The sequence below is a fragment of the Phascolarctos cinereus genome, unplaced genomic scaffold (genome assembly GCF_003287225.1).
Source record: "Phascolarctos cinereus isolate Bilbo 61053 unplaced genomic scaffold, phaCin_HiC Scaffold_5;HRSCAF=322, whole genome shotgun sequence".
Taxonomy (NCBI): domain Eukaryota; kingdom Metazoa; phylum Chordata; class Mammalia; order Diprotodontia; family Phascolarctidae; genus Phascolarctos; species Phascolarctos cinereus.
The window spans coordinates 318572168-318593000 of record NW_027555958.1 but is presented as its reverse complement, the minus strand read 5'-3'; the positions used below and the strand labels follow the sequence as shown (position 1 = coordinate 318593000).

The 20833-nt window shown below is 35.9% G+C and overlaps 1 protein-coding gene across 1 annotated transcript in view; it reads left to right on the top strand.

Moving 5' to 3' along the window:
- BCAS3 (BCAS3 microtubule associated cell migration factor) overlaps window positions 1-20833 on the top strand; it is a 766782-nt gene that overhangs the window by 233447 nt on the left and 512502 nt on the right. The window contains 1 exon segment of the mRNA XM_078156106.1: window positions 17197-17330. Within this exon segment, the coding sequence (XP_078012232.1) occupies window positions 17197-17330 (134 nt within the window).

The window sequence follows — 20833 nt, the reverse complement described above, 5'->3', positions numbered from 1 at the left end:
ATAATTATACCTATATATAATGTATATGTGTGGTTATGATTGTACTTATATGTGTAGAACCTAAAGCTATTCTTCATAGATCACAGGGTATAAGCAGTCAGTCATTCAAAGAAGAATTGCAACTGATTCTATCTTGGTCTGGGAACAAGCCAGGTCAAGCTATAAAATGTGTCACAAGGAGGGTACAGGCTGGTAATGAGCTTCTTTTTGCTACAGTTTTAGGTGATTCTTTACCCATAATGACTTGTGTTTCTCTTGTGATTTGAAATACAATACAATCTCTCTTATTCTAGTAGAACTCCTGTTACGTGACTGTGTGTGAAGCAATAAAGATAACTGATGAGAGCATATTGTCTTCATGGAGTTGACCTATTCCTTAGCCAGAAACAGAGTTATGCAAATTCAAAGCTGCACTAGATGCTCAGGAGAAACACTGTGGTTTTAGTTAGATCAGTAGGTCTTTTTGTCAGGATATAAATGGTAAATAGAATATCTCATCTGGAAAACTCAGCATTCTTTGGCAGAAATGCCTGTTGGAGTTTGCTGAGTATGTTACCCCCTGATTTTGTAGATATACTTTTGAGAGCATCTACTTAGCTATTATGTTTCAGAATTTTCCCAATATGCCAAAAAGAGGCTGCATTTTAGAGCTTGGTTCAGGCAGAGGCTACATAGCCATTTGTCAGGAGTGTCTTTAAGGGGATTTGTGAGTCAGGTTTAGAGACCATTGAAGTCTCTTCCAGTTCTACTATTCTATTTATTCATACAAGCTCAGTGTTCCTTGTGCAAAATCTGTTGTTGAAGTTACTGTGATAACTGCTGCTGGTATTTCATATGCATGTCTTAGAGTGGTCAACAACTGCCAGTGAAGAAAGGAGTAAGGACAGTGGTGGCTATCTCTACACAGATAATTCTTAAATCAGATATTACTTCATGTTAGTGAGATGCAACAGTATTTTTTATGATAGCAATAGGAAAGAATATAAGAACTGTGAAATAGAAATATTATAAATGAGTGAGGACCCCATTAGTTCATCTGCTAAAGGAACAGTAAAGATAGAGGATTTAGAAGGTGATTTGTCAACTTTGGGTGATGATTTGGGATCAAGATTTATTTTCTTATTTTGCAGTGTGAAAGTGGATTAATTTATTTGTTCTGAACACTTCTAGAATGCATTTTGGGAACTTAGCAAAGGTTTAGGAGGGATGTTATTGTTATTCATTTTGGTTTACACAGTATTTCACAGCTCTCATTGCAATGAAGAAATTTGTCAAGCTGGGAACAGAGGGACCTTCCAAATCAGGGCTTTGCTTGATTAGTGTCTCATGAGGTGAGAAGGCTATAGATGTCTATTGCCTTGGGATCTTCTGACTTGTCTAGGAAATTTTTTAATGGACCAGGGGCAGGACATGTTACGTGAATAAAAAGTCCCAGCTGTATACAAAGTAGCCTGAGTTCATAGTTGATATTCATATAGATCATTACCAAGTACTTAATTTTGGGGGGTATATTTTTCTTTACACTTGCCCTCAATTATAAGCCAATTTTGTTTGACTTTTAAGGGTGTAATTATTATGCTTTGCATTTCAACTTACATTTTGAGATTTCATTGTATTTTAATCTAGAAGCTCTCTTGATGAAGAGTTATATCCTGTTATCTTCATTTTGCACATGTTAAAGTTGTTATGAGAGGAGAGTTGAAGCCATATAATCCATGATAGCCATATGGTAAATTAGTCATCGGCGGGGATCAGAACTGAACCCCAGATGATTCGTGGTTAGTATGAGCAACACCTCTTTGCTAGATTGTGGGTATGAACCACTATCTCTCTGATCATGTTTAATGCAGTCAGACCCTAGAGATATTGAAGAGTGATGAGTATAATAGATATCAATTGGCGTGATATTAATGTGAGTATAGAAATGTGATTGTGTGGGAATCAAACTCAGTCGCCCGCAGAAATAGGAGGTGGAATTCTGTCATTGAATTAAAAGTACTTGAAGTTTCTTCAAGTAAAGGTTCATTTTATATATGTAACCGAGAGAGACTAAGTTGGGCATGTTATTAATTATACAGCCTTTGACATTAAAGCAGATGAGTGTTGGTTTTTATCAGCCAGGAAATGGGAAACAGAAGTTGAAAACTTTCAAACTGATGAAACAGGCTGATGTTTCTAAAACAATGTTTTCTGATTTTAATTCAGTAAATAATTGATCTGCTTTCCAGAGGCGTTACTTCTGCCACCTGAGCAACTGAGAGCTGTGAAGTGCCACACATCTACATTTTAAATAATTACTCCTCCTTGGCATGGAAAGAGCTTTTCCATCCATTAATAACAGGAAAATGAATGTTAGGCCTGCAGTAAAACAGATTAAACTGTGTACCCCTCTGGATGCTTGACTGCATCTTTAACAGAGCTGAAATTCCTCGGGTTACTTAAATGCTGTACATTGAAATGTGATGGTGGTCTTGGGTTAATAGTTAAAGAAGTTTAAATTGGAATTTTTGTGCAGAAATTTTCCCCCTTGATCACAGCAAGTAGGCAGAATAGTACTGAGTCTTGATTGCGTGATTGTTGAAGTGTCTATAATGCTTCACAGATGAACTGGATGGGCACCTGGCCTTTTTCTTGTTTTCTCTGTGAACCTCTGAATTGTCACTGCCAGGCACATACATTCAGGTCTGTTGTTTATACTGTAGTCTCAAGGATTGGTTACCAGGTGTTTTTATTTTTGTTTTTTAAGGTGGGGGTGGTTTTTATTGGAGTTTTGCTCTAGTTTACTCCATAAAAGTGGTTCTTTTAACTCTTGGCATATTAAATGGATTACTCCCTGGAGTTTTAATTCTCTGTTTTTCAATCTCCCCCTCTTATTATACTTTGACTTTGTCTTTCAAGGAGTACCTATTAAAATTAATGTTAACAGGATGATGTGAAGTGTATTTTCAAACTCAAGGTTATGCCAGGGTCTTGCTTAATTAATTTTCATGCCTGAATCCAAGAACCAGAAATAAAATTCCCCCCAAATTTGCCATCAAATTGAAATATATGATTGGCCCCTTTCAAGTCAAGTTAACAAGCATCTGTTAAGTACCTGCCATGTGCCTGGCACAGTGCTAAGCTATGAGGATAAAAAGATAGGTAAAATCCAGTCCCTGCTCTCAAGGAGCTTACAGTCTAACAGGGGAGACAACAGTCAAACAGTAAGGTACAAACAAGATATATACATGATTCATTGGAAATAGTCAACAGAGGGAATGGCTGGCATTAAGGGTAGATGGGGAAGAGTTCTTGTAGATTGTGGGATTTTAGTTAGGGAAGCTCAGAGACAGAGTTGAGGAGGGAGAGAATTCCAGGCATGGGAGACAAGCAGTTAAATGAAACAGAGTCTGGAGATGGAGTGTTATGTCAGAGTAACATCTAGTAGGCCAGTATCACAAGATTGTCATTATATGCCAAGGGGAGTAAGTTGGAAGAAGATTGAAGAAGTAGAAGGAACCAGCTTTTGGACCTCTTTAAAATTGACGGGACTTGGCGATCTATTGGATATGGAGTACAGAAGAGAGTGAGGAATAAGACAGGAAACTAAAATTGGCAGGACTTGGCAACGGATTAAATAGGGGCATGAGAAAGATTGAGAAGTTGCAGATGACACTAATTTTGAGCCTGGGTGCCTGGGAGGATGGTGGCACTGAAATCCCACCTTCCACAGCAAGCCTTTTCCAACTCTTTTAAAACTCTAGTGCCTTCCTTCAATTGATTTTTTCCCCTGTTTATCTTGTATGGAGCTTGTTTGGGTGTATTTGTTTTGTTTGTTTGTTTTCTTCCTTTGGATTATGATCTCCTAGGGTGCAAGGACTATCTTTTGTAATTCTTTATATCCTTTATGCTTAGCACTATGCAGTTCTGTAGGTTGTTTATCTTCCTGACCCTTGACCGTGCCTCACTACCCTTTCCTGGTTTATCACCTGTATCTTGTCCCCTAATATTCTTCCCACCCCCAAATCTTACTCTTGCCCTAATTTCCTTATTACCTTTGAGTCAATCAGTCAGTCATTAAGCATGGATTAAGTGAGGAGCGAAGTATGGTCAGGGAATCAGGAGGTTAATCAAGATAGAGAGCAGAATAGTGTTTCTGTCTCTGTCTGTCTATCTCTCTCTCTATGTCTTTTGTATGTGTGTGTGTGTGTGTGTGTGTGTGTGTGTGTGTAGAGAGAGAGAGAGATAAACAGAGACAGAGAATATACAGGAGAAGGGGGCACCAAACAGTGTCAAATGAAGGCAGAAGATGAAGACTGTGAGAATGTCATTAGATTGGGCGACTAAGAGATCATTGGTCACTTTGGAGAGAGCAGTTTCAGTTGAGTGAAGTCTGAAGCCATATTGGAAAGGGTTGAGAAATGAGTTGAGTGGATGCAGTATGAATTGCCAGCAATGGTCACAGTTACTGTGTGACCTTGAGGAAGTGATATAGCTTTATTTTCTCTAAGCCTAGGATAGAACCTTGGGGGATCTGCAAAATTTGTCGGTCTGACCTGTCTGAAGATCCAACAGAGATTGAGAAGAAACCATCAGATAGTTTGGAGGAGAACTAGGAGAGAATAGTCACAAAAACCTAGTGAGAAAAGAGTGTCTGGAAGAACAGGGTTATTGTCAATGCCAGAGGGCACTGGGGGTTTGAGAAGCATGAGGATAGAGGGAAGACAATTAGATATGGTGATTATAACATCATTGAAATAAAGTGCAGGTGTAGGCGCGGAGTTGCTTTTTTCTGGTATAGGTTTGTATTTTTCTTTTTTTTAAATTTAATTAATTTATTTTTAACTTTCAACAATCACTTCCATAAGCTTTTGAGTATTAAATTTTCTCCCCACTACTTACCTGCCTCCCTCCCCAAGATGGCATGCAATCTGATGTAGGCTCTACATATATGTTCCTATTAAACATATTTTCACATTAGTCTTGTTGTAAAGAATTAGAACCAATAAGAGGAACCATGAGAAGAAACAAAACAAAACAAGGAAAAAAAAAGCAAATCATATGCTTCAATCTGCATTCAAACTCCATAGTTCTTTCTGTGGATGTGGATAACATTTTCCATCATGAGACTTTTGGAGATGTTTTAGATCCTCGTATTGCTGAGAAGAAAGAAGAGATCAATGAATTGGGCATGCAACTAAAACAACTAGAAAAAAAAACATTAAAAATCTCCAATTAAATACCAAATTAGAAATACTGAAAACCAAATTAGAGATTGATAAAATTGAAATTAAGAAAACTTTTGAATTAATAAGTAAAACTAAGAGTTAGTTTTATGAAAAAACTAATAAAATAGGTAAACTTTTGGTTAATTTAATTAAAAGAAAGAAGAAAACCAGATTACCAGTATCAAAAATGAAAAGGGTAAATTCAACACTAATGAAGAAGAAATTGAAACAATAATTTTGAACTATTTTGCCCAACTGTTCATATTATTCTTTTTTTAAGATTTCATTCTGATACTTTTTTTTAACCTGTTTTGCTTATTTTTGGTTTTGTTCTCTTCCTCCCTCCCCCCAGTTATTTATTTATTTAGCTTTAGTTTTCAGCATTTATAACTCAAAATCTATCATTCTGATTCTTTAAAGGAGCTGATGTATTTAGCAGCCATGATGCAAGTGTTGGCAAGATAAAGAGTCACATTATGGAATGATTCAACTCTGAATTATTGAATGCTGAATATAATGACTATCTTTGTTGTAACAGGATTGTCACTTGCTTGGTTCTGTCTTTGCCATTTGGCAGGCAGATATGTTGGAGACTGGGCAGGAAAAAAAAAAGGAAATGAATGCCTTTTCCTATGGAGATTTATTTCCTTGATTGGTTAATAGACCTTTTATTAGATTTTTATAAGTAGAATTTCCTCATTAGTTGTAAATTTAGATTATATCATAGTGAGATACCTGCAGAGGTCCAGAAGCTTTTTAGAAGTGTTCATAAAAGCCAATAATGTATTTAGCTTTTTATTTAATTGGTGAATGTACATCTCTTCTAGTGAAACTTTAGGTATTCTTGTTGTATGTTTGTTTAGATTTCTATAATTATAGTTTTACAAATAAATAAAACAGTGCATATTGACTTCAAAAGACATAATAAAAAGAACAAAAATACAGGAGAAGAGCAATTGTTATCATTTGCCCTTTTGATTGATTATCATCTTAACAAGGTGTTTATAAAATTTCCATTTTTTCAAATTAGAAAGAATCTCCAAGTCCATTTTGTTCAACCAAAAATTGAAAAAAAAGTGAATAATGGTCATTCAGCCTATGAATATCACTTCTGTAAATCATGGTAATATTGTGATCGTCAAGCTTGTGGCAAGTGATAAATTGTTCCCATTTGCTTTTTGCTTGCTAAAACCATTTTGTTCTTTTAGATGTTTGGGAACGGATTCATCCTTTTGATATGATACAAAGCTATCCTTGTTTGGAGGCAATGATGTCAAGAAAAGCATAAGCTGATAATTTCTTCATTATTCTCAAATATTGGCTAATTCCCTATGTTAACATATATCCAATTTTTCAAAAGTTATACTTAAAAAAACCTACCTATTTCTCAGAGATATTCATGAAGAATAGCTAACAGAAATTATCTTAAAATTGTTTTCAAGAATCACCAGATTATTTGTTCCAGTAGATTGAGAATTATTCACAACAGTAGGTGTGTTTTGGAGAAAGGACTATTGTCATGGTATGGGACAAGAGCACTGAATTTGAAGTTGGACTTCCTCTCAGAATTTTAGAAATTTACTCACCCTCTGTTACCCTAACCTCTCTCATGCGTAAAATGAGGGATTTTGATTAGATTCTCTCTAAGCTTCTTCTAGTTTTGTTCTGAGATTTAAATTTTGCATGTTGCACCTTGCACATACAGTATATAAAAATCTGCTTTACATATAACACATATTTAATACACGTTTGTAGAAGATTTTGATATCTTAATCTGTCTCAGCCAACCAGTCACTAAATCACTAAACCCTCTTTTATAATAATTTTACATCTAACCATTCATTTGCAGTCATCTCTGGCAAGACTCTAGGCCAAACATTCATCATATATTATCTGGACACTAGTTTGAGCCTTCTACATTATCTCCTGATTAACTTTCTCTGTATTTTAATTCCTACTTTACAGTCATGTCCTCTTAAATGCCTTAAAACATGCTGTCACCATAGTTGTCTTGCTAAAATCCATCCTGGTTTCATCATTATTTGTTGACATAGCATTCAAAATCCTTAGATTTGCATTTGTAGTTTTTTTTAAACAGTATAAAGCCAATCTTTCTTTTTTCCCACTTTTTAAAAAATTTATTTTTAAAATTTATTTATTTTTAGTTTTCAACATTCACTGACATAAGATTTTGAGTTTTAAATTTCTACTCTCTCTCCCCCCCCCATTTCTTCTTTCCCACCCCTTAGATGGTATATAATCTGATACAGGCTCTATCTATACATTCATGTTAGGTATCAATTGTATTATTTTCTTGAATTGTATTATAAAGCAGCAATCATCAAAACTAGTTGGTACTGGCTAAGAAATAGAGTGGTGGAGCAGTGGAATAGTTTAGGTATGCAAAACACAACAGTTAATGACTGTATTGATATACTATTTGATGAATCCAAAGATTCCAGCTTCTGGGATAAGAAATCACTGTTTACCAAAAAACTGCTGGGAAAACTGGAAAAATGTATGGCAGAAATTGGGCATAAAGCCAATTTTTCTCAGCATTCATCTCCCATAACTCCCCATTGTGACTCTTCTGCTTCAGGTAGATATTGATCTGAATAGACCATTATTGCTTCTGTGTTCTTTGCCTATACTATTTTCCTTTCTGGAATGTCCTCCTCATCCTTTCTACTTACCTAATTCTTATATATCCTTCAAGGCTCATCTCAAATCCTACCTTCACCATGATTTCTAAGCCAACCATATTTTTTTCCCTTTATTTATTGTCTATCATGGGAAGAACCTTAGAGATCATGTAGTCATTCTCCCATCTGCAACTTGCTAATACTGCTGATATCTAGCATCTTCTTGAATATCTTCAGTAGCAGGATTTAGTTAGCTCCTCCTAGTTTATCTTAGTAGTATAAATTGTTAGGAAATTCTTCCTGATATTGCTTTCCCTCTGATTACTCCTTTAATCTCTTCATCTCTTCAAATGATAGATGAAACAACCATGTCTCTGCACTCTTCTTTTCTCTGCAGTAATTATCCTGAATCCTTCCACTGAATCTTATATGCCATGGTTTCCATTTGTCTGAATTTCCTGGTTTACATCCTAGTTTATATACCAATTTGTTCACGTTCTTTCTAATGCCATTAGTCTTACTAAATTGTATATAAAATGTGCCCCCTTTTTATGTCTCTGCACCTAATATTCTCAGTGATATTATAAACTCCCTGAAAACAAAGACCATGTCTTGTATTTTTTGTTTGCATCATAGTCCACAGTGTCTTGTACAAAGTACTAACTCAATGAGTTTTTGTTGATAGTAGAAGAATACAGGGCTAGAAGGCCTGTTGTGTGATCTTGTATGAGTCATTTAACCTCTCTTGCCTAAGCTGATACGAAAGGATTCCTTTTAACTAATGAGATGTTAGGTTTCTTCTAGCTCTTAATATATGAACCTATAGTGGATTGATTATGAAATTCCTCCATCTTATAGTTTCATTGCTTTCCTATTTTTTTTCCTGCTCACAGCATTATTGATTTAGAGCAAGAAAGATTCACAGGTACTATCTAGGCCAAACCTTTCATTTAACAAATGAGGAAACTGAAGCCAAAAGAGGTTAAATGACTAGCTCAGAATCATGCAGATAACTGGTATTATTTAAACTTGGGTCTTCTGATTCCAAATCTATTGTTCCCCCCCCCATACCATACTTTCCAAATTTTATATTATTTCTATGTCTTTGTATTTTCTTGTGGTTCGTTGGAAAGTCACCCTTCCTCAAGTAGTTTTTATGGGACTAAGCCTCGCTGGAGTTGTAGGTGTCTTTTGCTGCTATTACCCCGTGTCATGTTTTATTATTAACTACAGTTACTTATAGTTGACTTTAAACCTCATATCCAAGAACAAATAATGAAGGCAGTGGGCATAGATGTGGCCCAAACATCATGGGTTCAGTCAGTTTTCAGATGGGATAGAAGAACAGATAAATTTTATCCTTTGTCCCTTTAGCCATATTTATTCTGCTTTCAGGGTGTTTGTCAGGGTTTGAGCTTGATTAAGATTAAATGGCCCCTGGCCATTAGGGAATTATCAAAATATTCAATGATGTTTTGCTGCATGAAGCCCAATTGATGGTATTAACTTTTGGTAGTTCTTTGCCCTATATCTATTTTTAAATATTCAAATTTGATTTGGCAGCTATATTAATCAGACTTTTTGTCACAGCACTCTGTTACGACTTTATAGTTTCAGGGATTTAAGTCTTTTCTCGAAGTCCTAGAGTTTCATTTTTGTGATTTGTCTGTTATCAAAAAAAGGTAACCTTTTAATAGATCATTTAAAAATTAGCTTTTATTAATTATATTGTTGGAAACATTGGGCTAGATTATGTATTTTTATAAATGTGTATATGTATGTATATATTCATGTGTATACACACATACATTTCTTTATCTGAGTCACTTTGGAGGCAATGAGGTAGGAGAACAGACTTATATTACGTTCAGAATCTTATTTTTGAAAGGAAATTTTTTGTTGCCACCTTAAACCGGAGATTACATGACTTGCATCTCGCTTCTGTGTGTGTAATGAACAAATGTACAATTAGGTAGGTGTTATAAATAGGATGTGGTAGTAAGGCTTAACCTACTCAGGTTCCCTAAATTTTATAGCAAATGCCCAACGGAGATTTGCTACTCTTTAATTTTGACTTTGGGGCTAACCAGCTGACGCCTGGTTGTAAAGACTTATGTTCCTACAAGGCTGAAAAAGCCTTAGCATTTCATCTCCACCTCCCTTGTATTTTGGAGAACACTGTGTACCATGAGAAATTTCAATCCCACCCTTTAGTTCTATTCTAATCTATCAAACTGAGGTAGTGAAAGAAGAGAGAGGGGAGAGAGAGAGAGAGAGAGAGAGAGAGAGAGAGAGAGAGAGAGAGAGAGAGAGAGAGAGAGAGAGAGAGAGAGAGAGAGAGAGAGAGAGAGAGGAAGCTCCTAGATAAACATACAGCAGCGCCTAAACTCCTAATCACTCAAGGTTTCCGCTTCCAGGCCCTATAATTAGAAGTCCTTCTTTTCCTTGTATTCCCAGTTGACGCAAATGCTTTTTGTGGCTTGGCACCTCATTTGGGGCGTGGGTTTAGTTTATGGCCAGGCCAGAGTCTGGTTTAGTCTTCTGATACTGCAGAAATAGCTCTCAAGCCGCAGTTTATATCCGTACTACTTTTTCCTTTTATGTATATGTTCTGTGTATTTTTTAAGTCTTTTTCCTGAAAGAAGCTTATTGTTTCCCCCAGCAGAGTGTGTGAAAAAGAGGAAGTTATAAATTAAAAGAAAGCATATGTATTCTTGGGCCTACATGAAGCTTAAACCATTTCTTTTTGGAACTATTCTGGGAAAGGTTTAACTAACCTCCTCTGTGGATAAGCACTATCCATAATTAAGCTTTGATATACCTTTCATTTAATGGAAAAGCAAATCAAAACTTGAAATCAGATTCATGGAAGATAATAGCTATGTTGTCCCACAAATTCTTGTTGGACTATGTATTTTTAAGAATTTGAATTGTTTTATTAATGCCAGATTGAAAAACAAGCAGGCCAAACCTGAAGTTATCATTTTTTATCTGTGATTATACATATATTAAACATACAACAAGAGAATATTATTTTAGTCTTGATAAGAGACTAGTGTGGATCTTCCTTTCAGTTGACCGCTAACTGTGAGGCTTATGTATAGCTTGTAAAGAGTCCCAGTCAGAGTCATCTGTAGCTGATGAATTTTTGCAAAGGAGAACATAGAAATGATTCACATTCAGTTGATTCTCTTGTTGGTATTGTATTTGCACTGTAGTTTTTAAAAACTATAGAAAATATTTTTGTGGAGAGACAATGAGAAGCTCAATAGTTATAACCATTAAAACTTGTTACTCAGCTAAAAGTAGAAGAGGAAGTTGAAACATTGCTTTCAAAAAGTGAAGAGACCGATATGACAAACTTCAGGCACACGAATGAAGTAAAGACAGGGTAAGAGTGTTCTTTAGCATGGAATTCTATTGGAGGATAACTAAGGAGGCAGCGTATTAGGAGCATTTAGATAAGTATGGGCTTTTAGATAAAAAATGGGAAGAGAGACATGTAGGGAAAGTTTTCTTTCCTTAAAATACAATCTCCTGGACTTAGGTTCGAGTGATAGAGTTCATCTAATGAGATGCCTTGGCTTCAGAACAGTGACACAAAGCAGGATCCTGGATTAGCCATGCAAACAGCCAGATCAGATAGAGCTCATCTTTCTATTTTAATGCCAACTCCTGTCTTCCCGCAAATGCTGTATAATCTTTCACCCCTTTTCTTTTTCAACAAGGAAGTTATTTTAAAAATTAAAGGGTGAGCAAAGGAGGAAAACATGATCAACGTGGAACAGAAAAGCATGTGGATCAGATTAAAGTCCTAGATATGTGGGCCCATATCAATGCATATTTTAACAAGGCAGATACTGTGTACATCTGACCTAATAACTACACACCTTAGAGTCATGATGTTTTAAAATGATTAATTTGGGGTTCTACCTTGCAGGTTTTCAAATCCAGGCAGCTGTTATGGTTTGATAACTGTACAGTGGAGATGCTTTTAAACTGTATTTCCCTGTAGTGCTATGTGGTTGTGTCTAAGATACAAAATGTGAATCAAAGGTTTCAGACAGTACAGAAGTACCTGGGCTTTGTGGTGTTCACACTGGAGCCTTGAAACTTTGAGCACTCACCTTCAAGAGTGAACTCTGTAAATCTCATTTTCATTGAATTTGCTTCTGCTTCCACACACTCTCCAGTATGTCCTTTTTAGGATCTCTTTTCTACCTTTTTTTTTTTTTATCAATTATCTAGTTTTTACACCTACTCCATTTACTGTGGTATGAAGGCTGCCTTTACCTTGGATATTGCTAGAACTGACACCACACTAAGGGCAGCTAATGCTGCTAACTTTATTATCATTGATATGTCACCTGTTGACCAACTAAGACAAGGCAAAGAATAGTTTGCCTTTTATAGTGGAAAGAGGGCCGCATTGGGAGTCTGAGGACTTCAGCTCAGATGATGCTACTGTAGATTTAGAACTGGAATGGACCCTATAAGTTACTTATGTCCTGGCTCTACTCCTTATTACCTGTGTGACTGTATGCAAGTCACTTAGCCTCTCTAGGTCTCATTTTCCTCATATGTAAAGTAGGTGGGTTTAGCCAAATTGAAGTACTGGTTTGAATTCCCTACCAGCTTTAAGTCCTATGATCGTTAGTGTGATTTTGAAGAGGAATATAGACCTGTTAAGAAGGGAAAGGAGAATTTACAATTGAACAAGAAATGAAGGAAATTACCAAATACTGTTTTGCCTTATTTTATCCTAGCCAAACTGATAACACAGAGAATGAATGAATACTACAAAAATATAAAACAAGTGGATTAACTAAGGGAGATTTGTTTTATATGAATAATTTGACTTTTCTGGCCCTTTAAAATCAGATTAATTATTTATTATGTTGTTGGGTTCCCCCCTGCCTTTCCCCCCCAAGAATGACACAGAGCAAGGATTCTCACCAAGTAGCTACCTCTCAGGATAATGGCTTTTTTGTCGTTGCTTTAATAGTATTCACTTTTTCCCCCCAGTTACATGTCAAGAAAATTTTTACAAGATTTTGAGTTCAAAATTTTTTTTTCTCTCTCCCTTCCCTCCCCAGTTCTGAAAATGGTAGGCAGATATAGTTTATACATGTGCTTTCATGTAAGAAATATTTCCATATTAGTCACAGTTGGGAAGAAGTAACAGATTAAAAAAACCATGAGAAAGAATAAAGTAAGTGAAAAAAATGTGCTTCAATCTGCATTCAGAGTTCATCAGTTCTTTATCTGGATATGTTTAGCATTTTCCTCTGTGAGTCCTTTATACTTGTCTTGGATCATTGTGTTGCTGAGAAGAGCTGAGTCATTCTTAGTTGATCATCACACAATGTTGCTGATACTCTGTACAGTGTTTTCCTGGTTCTGCTCATTTCACACTGCGTCAGTTGGTACAAGTCTTTCCAGAATTTTCTGAAGTCTGTCTGTTTGTCATTTCTTATTGCACAATAGTATTCCAGTATATTCATATGCCACAGCTTGTTCAGCCATTCCCCATTTGATGGGCATTCCCTCAGTTTCCAATATTTTACCACCATGAAAAGGGCTGCTGTAAATATTTTTGCACATGTAGGTCCTTTCCCCTTTTTTATGATCTTTTTGGGATGCAGACCTAATGGTAGTATTACTGGATCAAAGGGTATGCATAGTTTGGTTACCCTTTGGACACAGTTGCAAATTACTCTCCAGAATGGTTGGCTCAGTTCACAACTCCACCAACAGTGCATCAGTGTCCCAATTTTCCCACATCATCTCCAACATTTATCATTTTCCTTTTTTGTCCTGTTAGCTAGTCTGACAGGTATGAGTTGGTATCTCAGAGTTGTTTTAATTTGCATTTCTCTAATCAAAAGTGATTAAGAGTACTTCTTCATATGCTTATAGATAGCTTTGATTTCATCTGAGAACTGCCTGTTCATATCCTTTGATCATTTATCAGTTGGGAAATGGCTTGTATTCTTATAAATTTGACTCAGTTCTCTAAATATTGGAGAAATAAGGCCTTTATCAGAGACACTTGCTGTTTCCCATCTTTCTGCTTCCCTTCTAATCTTGGTTGTATTAGTTTTGTTTGTATAAAAGCTTTTTAATTTAATATAATCAAAATTATTTTATATTTTGTAATGTTCTTTATCTCTTGTTTGGTCATTAATTCTTTCCCTCCTTAGAGATCTGACCAGTAGACTATCCCTTGCGCTTCTAATTTGCTTATGGTATCACCCTTTATGGCTAAATCATGCACCCATTTTAACCTTATCTTGGTATACGGTGTGAGATGTTGGTCTACACCTAGTTTGTGTCCTATTGTTTTCCAGTTTTCCCAACAGTTTTTATCAAATATTGAGTTCTTATCCCAAAAGCTGGGTTCTTTAGGTTTATCAAACACTAGGTTACTATGGTCATTGACTATTGTGTCTTGCGTACCTAATCTATTCCACTGATCCCCCACTCTATTTCTTAGCCAGTACCAGATAGTTTTGATAGTTAGTGCTTTATAATATAGCTTGAGATCTGGTATTGCTAAGCTACCTTCTTTTGTATTTTTTTTTCATTAATTTCCTTGATATTCTTGACCTTTTTTCTTCCAGATGGATTGTACTATTTTTTTCTGGCTCTATAATTGTTTTTTTGGTAGTTTGTATGGCACTGAATAGGTAAATTAGTTTAGGCAGAATTGTTTTTTTTTTATATTAGCTTGGCCTATCCATGAGCAATTGATATTTTTCCAATTGTTAAGATCTGACTTTATTTCTATGAAAAATGTTTTGTAATTGTGTTCATATAGTTCTTGGGTTTGTCTTGGCAGGTATTTTATATTGTTTATAGGTATTTTAAACAGAATTTCTCTTTATATCTCTTGCTGCTGGGCTTTATTGGTCATGTAAAGAAATGCTGATGATTTATATGGGTTTATTTTATATCCTGCGATTCTGCTAAAGTTGTTAGTTACTTCAAGTAATTTTTTATTTGATGCTCTAGGGTTCTCTAAGTATACCATCATATCATCTGAAAGAGTAATAATTTTGTTTCCTCATTGCCTTCAATTTCTTTTTCTTTTTTTATTGCTAAAGCTAATGTTTCCAGTATGATATTGAACAACAGTGATGATAATGGACATCCTTGTTTCACCTCTGATCTTGTGGAAAACGCTTCTAGCTTGTCCCTATTACATATGATGCTTGCGGAAGGTTTTTGATAGATACTGCTTCTCGTTTTAAGGAGTGCTCTCTTTATTCCTGTGCTCTCTAGTGTTTTTAATAGGAATGGGTGCTGGATTTTGTCAGGAGCTTTTTCAGCATCTGTTGAGACAATCATATGATTTCTGTTGGTTTTGTTTTTGATATGCACAATTACATTCATGATTTTCCTAATATCAAGCCAACCTGCATTCCTGGTACAAGTCCCACCTGGTTATTGTATATAATCCTTGCGATATAGTGGTGTAATTGCCTTGCTATTATTTTGTTAAAATATTTTTGCATAGATATTCATTAGGGAAATTGATCTGTAATTTTTTTCTCTGTTTTAACTCTTCCTGGTTTAGGTATCAGCACCATATTTGTGTCATAAAAGGAGTTTGGTAGGACTGGAAAGGCTTTTTGATATATAAATGTGGTAGTCTCCCACTTTTGAGAAGTAATCTTTATTAAAAATTTGTACTTTTCACATATTTTGTAAACAGAATTGGTTATCAAGCAGTTGAAACCCTCGATAAATGATAAGAGAGTGCAGCACCTAGCTGCCCTCAGTGGGTTCAAGTCATTAGGCATAGAGAAATCCCATCCCAAGGTAGTTGTGATTATTGAGTTGGTATCAGTATTGTTATCCAAAATCAAAATGGGCTGCTTTAAAACCTAATGAATTGCTACTTACTAGAATTCTTCAAGTAAAGTGTCTTGACCCTTGTCAGGGAGGTTGGAGAGGTTGTTTTTATGCTTTCATTTTCTTTACTTTCTTTTTTAAAAGGGCAGTTGTGTCTCTGGTCTGAATGATTTGGATTAAGTGGCTGTCAAGGCCTTCTGTTCTGAGATTCTATAATTCAATGCACTTTCCAGTTTCTTCCTCCTTACGTAACACTCACCCTCATCCAACTGAAGTTCTTAAGTCATTTAAAAGAAACCCCCAAGCTCTGACATCAAAAACTGCAGCAATGTCTGTGCCTTCTAATGTACCTTTTAACAACTGCTCAAATAACCTGGTTTCCCTTTCAAGCTTATTTAAACATCCTAGTGTGCTGGAAGTGAGGTAATTTATGACATTATTTTGATAAGCAAGGTAATATTGATTTGCTGTAAATGAGAATGACTGTCAAATCCAGAATGACTGTATTTTCTACAGTCTTCTCAAGTTCAGCCATAAAGGCAGACTTTATAGAAGGAAAGTGCTCCCTTCTTGTGTAAACAATTGGAGAGTTGACCTAAAGAAATCTTCTCATAAATGTCCTGAAACCTGATTCTAGATTGATATAGAAAAGGGGAGAGATGGGAAGAAAAATAAAAAATTTTATCTAGCAATTCTACATATTTTTGAGTTCTGTGTCCCATTTTGGCTTCATACACTGTAAGCCACCTTCTTTTAAGTTCATACCCTGGATTGACTCATCCCTGAGATTATACATGATTTATGATAGCAGGTATTGCCTTCATGAAAACATGCCTTCTAAACTTTAATAAGAAGATGCTATGAAGAAGATGACTTTGGATTAGTCGATTGTCTTAGTTCCATCATGCAGCCTTAAACACTTTCTGTGTTGTGCATTCATGGGACCTGATTACATATCTGTGGAGTTGATGATGAATTTAAGATGATTTTTCAGAGAGCAAAATAACACCTTTACCTGAGCTGGTCTAAGCAATGAGGGTTTCTGCCCATATAATTTTGCTGCCCCTAAAATTCTTTTGCTACTTGAAATAATTATAATCACCCTTTTATCAATCCATTTTCATCCTTTTGATTTCCCTTCAGTTCTTTTTACCTTTATTCATTACTTCTATTTTCATATTCCTCTCCTATCACTTCAGAACAAATACTTTTTCTCAAACAGCTTTTTAAGGTTCACATCCCTTTTGGGAAGATATTTCTTCTCCACAATTGCTGATCCTTATTAAGTATTTGCTGTAGTTTCTGCCAGTTATTATTGATGAATGTAGCATGTAGACACTGAGGTCCCATAAGGAGTGTCATATAGTTTTCAGTATATGTTCTGGAAAATTTCTAACCCTGACAAGAGTAAAGAAGAGTTATTTGTTAAAAAAGGAAATCTCTCTATGGACAAGACCTTATGTTTTTCCCCCTTGACTTTTGTTGTCCAGGTATGCTTCTTGTCACAACAGACACCCTTGGCCATGATTTTCATGTCTTCCAAATCCTGACTCATCCGTGGTCCTCATCACAGAGTGCTGTCCATCATTTATACACCCTTCATAGGGGAGAGACTGAAGCCAAAGTAAGTCATTTCTATGTTCTTAATGTGGTCTTTCTGGTTTGCCTCCATGCTGTCAGTCATATCATATTGAAGTTAAATGTGGATTTCAGCAAAGAAATACTATCTTTTGTGATGGAACCATAAGGTGTTTTTTGGAGAAAAGTTTTGCACAATTGCAGTGAGGTATCACCTTTGTTCACACATTACATTGCTACCAGAGGCCTTCAACACTATGGTCTTACTAAATCTTTTTCCTTTAAGTTTCTTCACTTTTAAAAGAGTGTCAGAGCCTTATCTAAAACCCAGTCCTTTTTTTTCATAGTAGTATCTAAGGCAAAATGTGTCTAGGAAAAAAAAGAAAAAATATGCCTGAGACTACTACTACTTCTCCCTTTTGGAGAACATGCTCTAATGTAAAAGGAGACTATAACATATGTGAAATTATTAAAGACATTTAGAATTGCCATGAATAAAGATTGTCTTTTTACCATTAGTAGTAAAGTTAAAAGTCTTGCCCCCCACTACGTAGGACTATCTGATCTCTGCATTATAGTGAACCCTAACTCAAACTTTCTGAATTTCAAGTAAAGTATGTTAAATGGGAATCTTTATGGAACTATCCTTGTATTTTTTCCCCTGCTTTTCCTTTCCTCCTTTCATAGTTCAGAAAGATCTGTTGTTACAATAGCTACAGATGTATAGTGTGGCTTTGAGGTTTTCTCTTAGTTCACTTTTTTGATTCTGTCAGATGAATTGGGAAATCTCAGCTTTTGGCATTCAACGTCTTTCCCAAACTATCACCATTGAGCATTTTATCCAAACCAGCTGTCCTGGGGAGAGTGAGAAACTAGAGGATGGAATTCCAACCACTGCAAACATAATTTTTTATTTAATTTCTCCTAATGCTTTGTCAGATGAATTAATAACTATATTCACAATTTACACCTACTAGAATTAAGCTTAGCAAATATTCATAGGCTCATATACATGGCTTTTCCTTTGTCTTACCAGCTCACTTTCTTTCCTCTAAGGTAGCAGTGGATAAATAGTAATGTATCAAAACTTGTCATTAAAACTTATGAAGGCAGAGATCATATCCTCTATTTCTGTTGTACTTTCATCCTCTCATAGTTCTGATGCTATTAGTATTATAGCTGTTCAAAATTCAAGTTGCAGTATTGTTTCCATGCCTTCTGTTTTAATCTCAAGTTATGGATATGTCAATTGAACAGTGATTGCTACTATTTTTGCATTTATATTAGATGTAGCCAAAACATATAATATTATTAAGACTTCCCTTTCTAATCGCAGAAGAATTCATAATTCTCTACAGATTTTTATAGAGGACATTGCTTTGCTCCAGTGTGTCCAAAGAAGGGTGACAGGATCATGAAGGAGTCCATTTCAGATAAGTGGCAGTTGAAGTTCTTGGGGTTTTTAGCCTGGAGATAAAAGGAATCTTGGCAAATGGGACAGCTTTCCATAAGGATGAGAATGGTGGACCTAGACTTGCCCTTCTTGGCTTCTTAAGGCAGAACCAGGCACAGCGGTTAAAGTTTCAAGGAGGCAAATTCTGCTTGATTTCAGGAAGACTTTATCCATTAGAAATGTTGACAAGTAGATTGGGCTGCTTTAGGAAAGAGAGTTGTTTACTTCTCCATGGAGGTCTTCAAACTAAGTCTGGGAGACCACGTATATGTTAAGGAGGATTCCTTTTGTCATCAGTTGTGTTCGATAGCTCCTGTCTTTCCTTCCATCTCTCACAATCTGTGATGCCATGCATCAGTGAAACATTTCCGAATGACTTCTTATTGTTTTATGGACATTGAAGGGATGGAAGTTATATTAATTTTCCAAGTGGGTAAAATGCACACAGATTCGATATTCTGTTGGGTTATATTTTCCAGTATTTGCTTCCAGACTGTGTTACTAAGAGGTAGTACTTTTGTAATAAAGAATGTGTTTTAAATTAAGCTTGAAATTATAGGAACTGGACCTGTGATTTTGTTGATATGGGCAATCCTAGCTAGCACCATCTTTCTAACTGAGAGTCTTAGTGCATTGCCCGAAGCACTGAGAAATTAGGTGACTTCCTTAGAATCATAAACCATACTATGTCAGAGGCAGGGCTTGAAACCGGGCCTTTCTGACTCTGCAGTGATGACGATGCCATCAATGCCTTTCTAGATATGAAACGAGGTAGAAAAAGTTACACTTTTAGCAGTAATATTTTGGAATAGAATGAAAGCAATAATTAAACAATTAATGCAAGATGCTTCTTACATTTTAGAACTTGACTTATTTCAGACTTTAAAAGAACGAGTAAATCCTCCTATAATTTAATAGCTCTCCTTTCTTCTGAATTCCTGTAGCTTGTTTGTCCTTCGTTTTCAAAGAGAACCAGTGGCATCACAAGGGATGTCTTGACTGGAGGCTGAATTAGATTTAAGTGAGGTAGAATTGCACAGAGTCACCAGCCTTACTCTCTCGTCCTGAATCATCTGAAATCCAATGTCAGGACAAGTCAAGACAACCGACAGTGGTCCAGTGTGCAGTGGATGACCTTGGCATCTTCAGTGTGTGACCAAGCTCTGAGTGCTCCACAGCACCTGCTTCAGCCACCTTCATGATCTTTGGAACAAATTGTTCTTATCTGCCTATTCCACCGGGAGAAATCTTCATATGCTTGGGTAGACATCACCTAACTCACTGAGAAGTTTGAGGCCTTTTAATTTCCCTCAACCTGGGTTAGCCCATCTGCTGAGCCAGTTTCCCAGATTGTGGCTGCTGCACATGCTACAGTCATAGGTGGGACACCAAAGGTGGATGAACAGCCCTGAAAAGGGCTCAGCAAGCTCTCACATCAGAGGTGCTAGTCTTCTGAACACCCCAATTCCTATAGCACACAGTATCTGTACCACACATTACACATTCTTTTACATTGTTATTTGTCTTACTGTATGTATATTCTATCTCTTTAACTTATTTGTAATACTTTTGAATCATGGATAGCTATTTGGATCCCCTGTTCCTGTGCTTTGCATATCCCCCATGTATCAGTGAATGTAAAATGGGAATACCAACTACGTTCCCATTTTACAGCTCAAAAAACCAAGGGTTTGAGCAGCTGTGTAATTTGCCCACTGAGTTAGGACTATGTCACAGTCTTCTAACCACAAAACCTCAAAATGCAAGCACCCTGACTTGGCCACCATGAAAATTATTTTTTCACAACTTTCCTACTGAAAATCCTTTCAGACTCAGATAGGAAATTAATAAATGATATGTATCATATATTTAGAAATACTTGCAGCATGTGATCTACGTGCTTTTTCATTTCTTTATAATCAAATTATTCTAGATTTAGCTGAAACTTTTGAGGGTGCTTTAATCAGGCTGCAAAAAATCAAGTATGTGGATCTAATTATGTTGAATTAAGTTGTTTTGTGGTCTGTGACTTGGGATATCATCTGCATCTGACAACAATTTTCCTTATAAAGCACATATGTAGTAAGAAAAATATT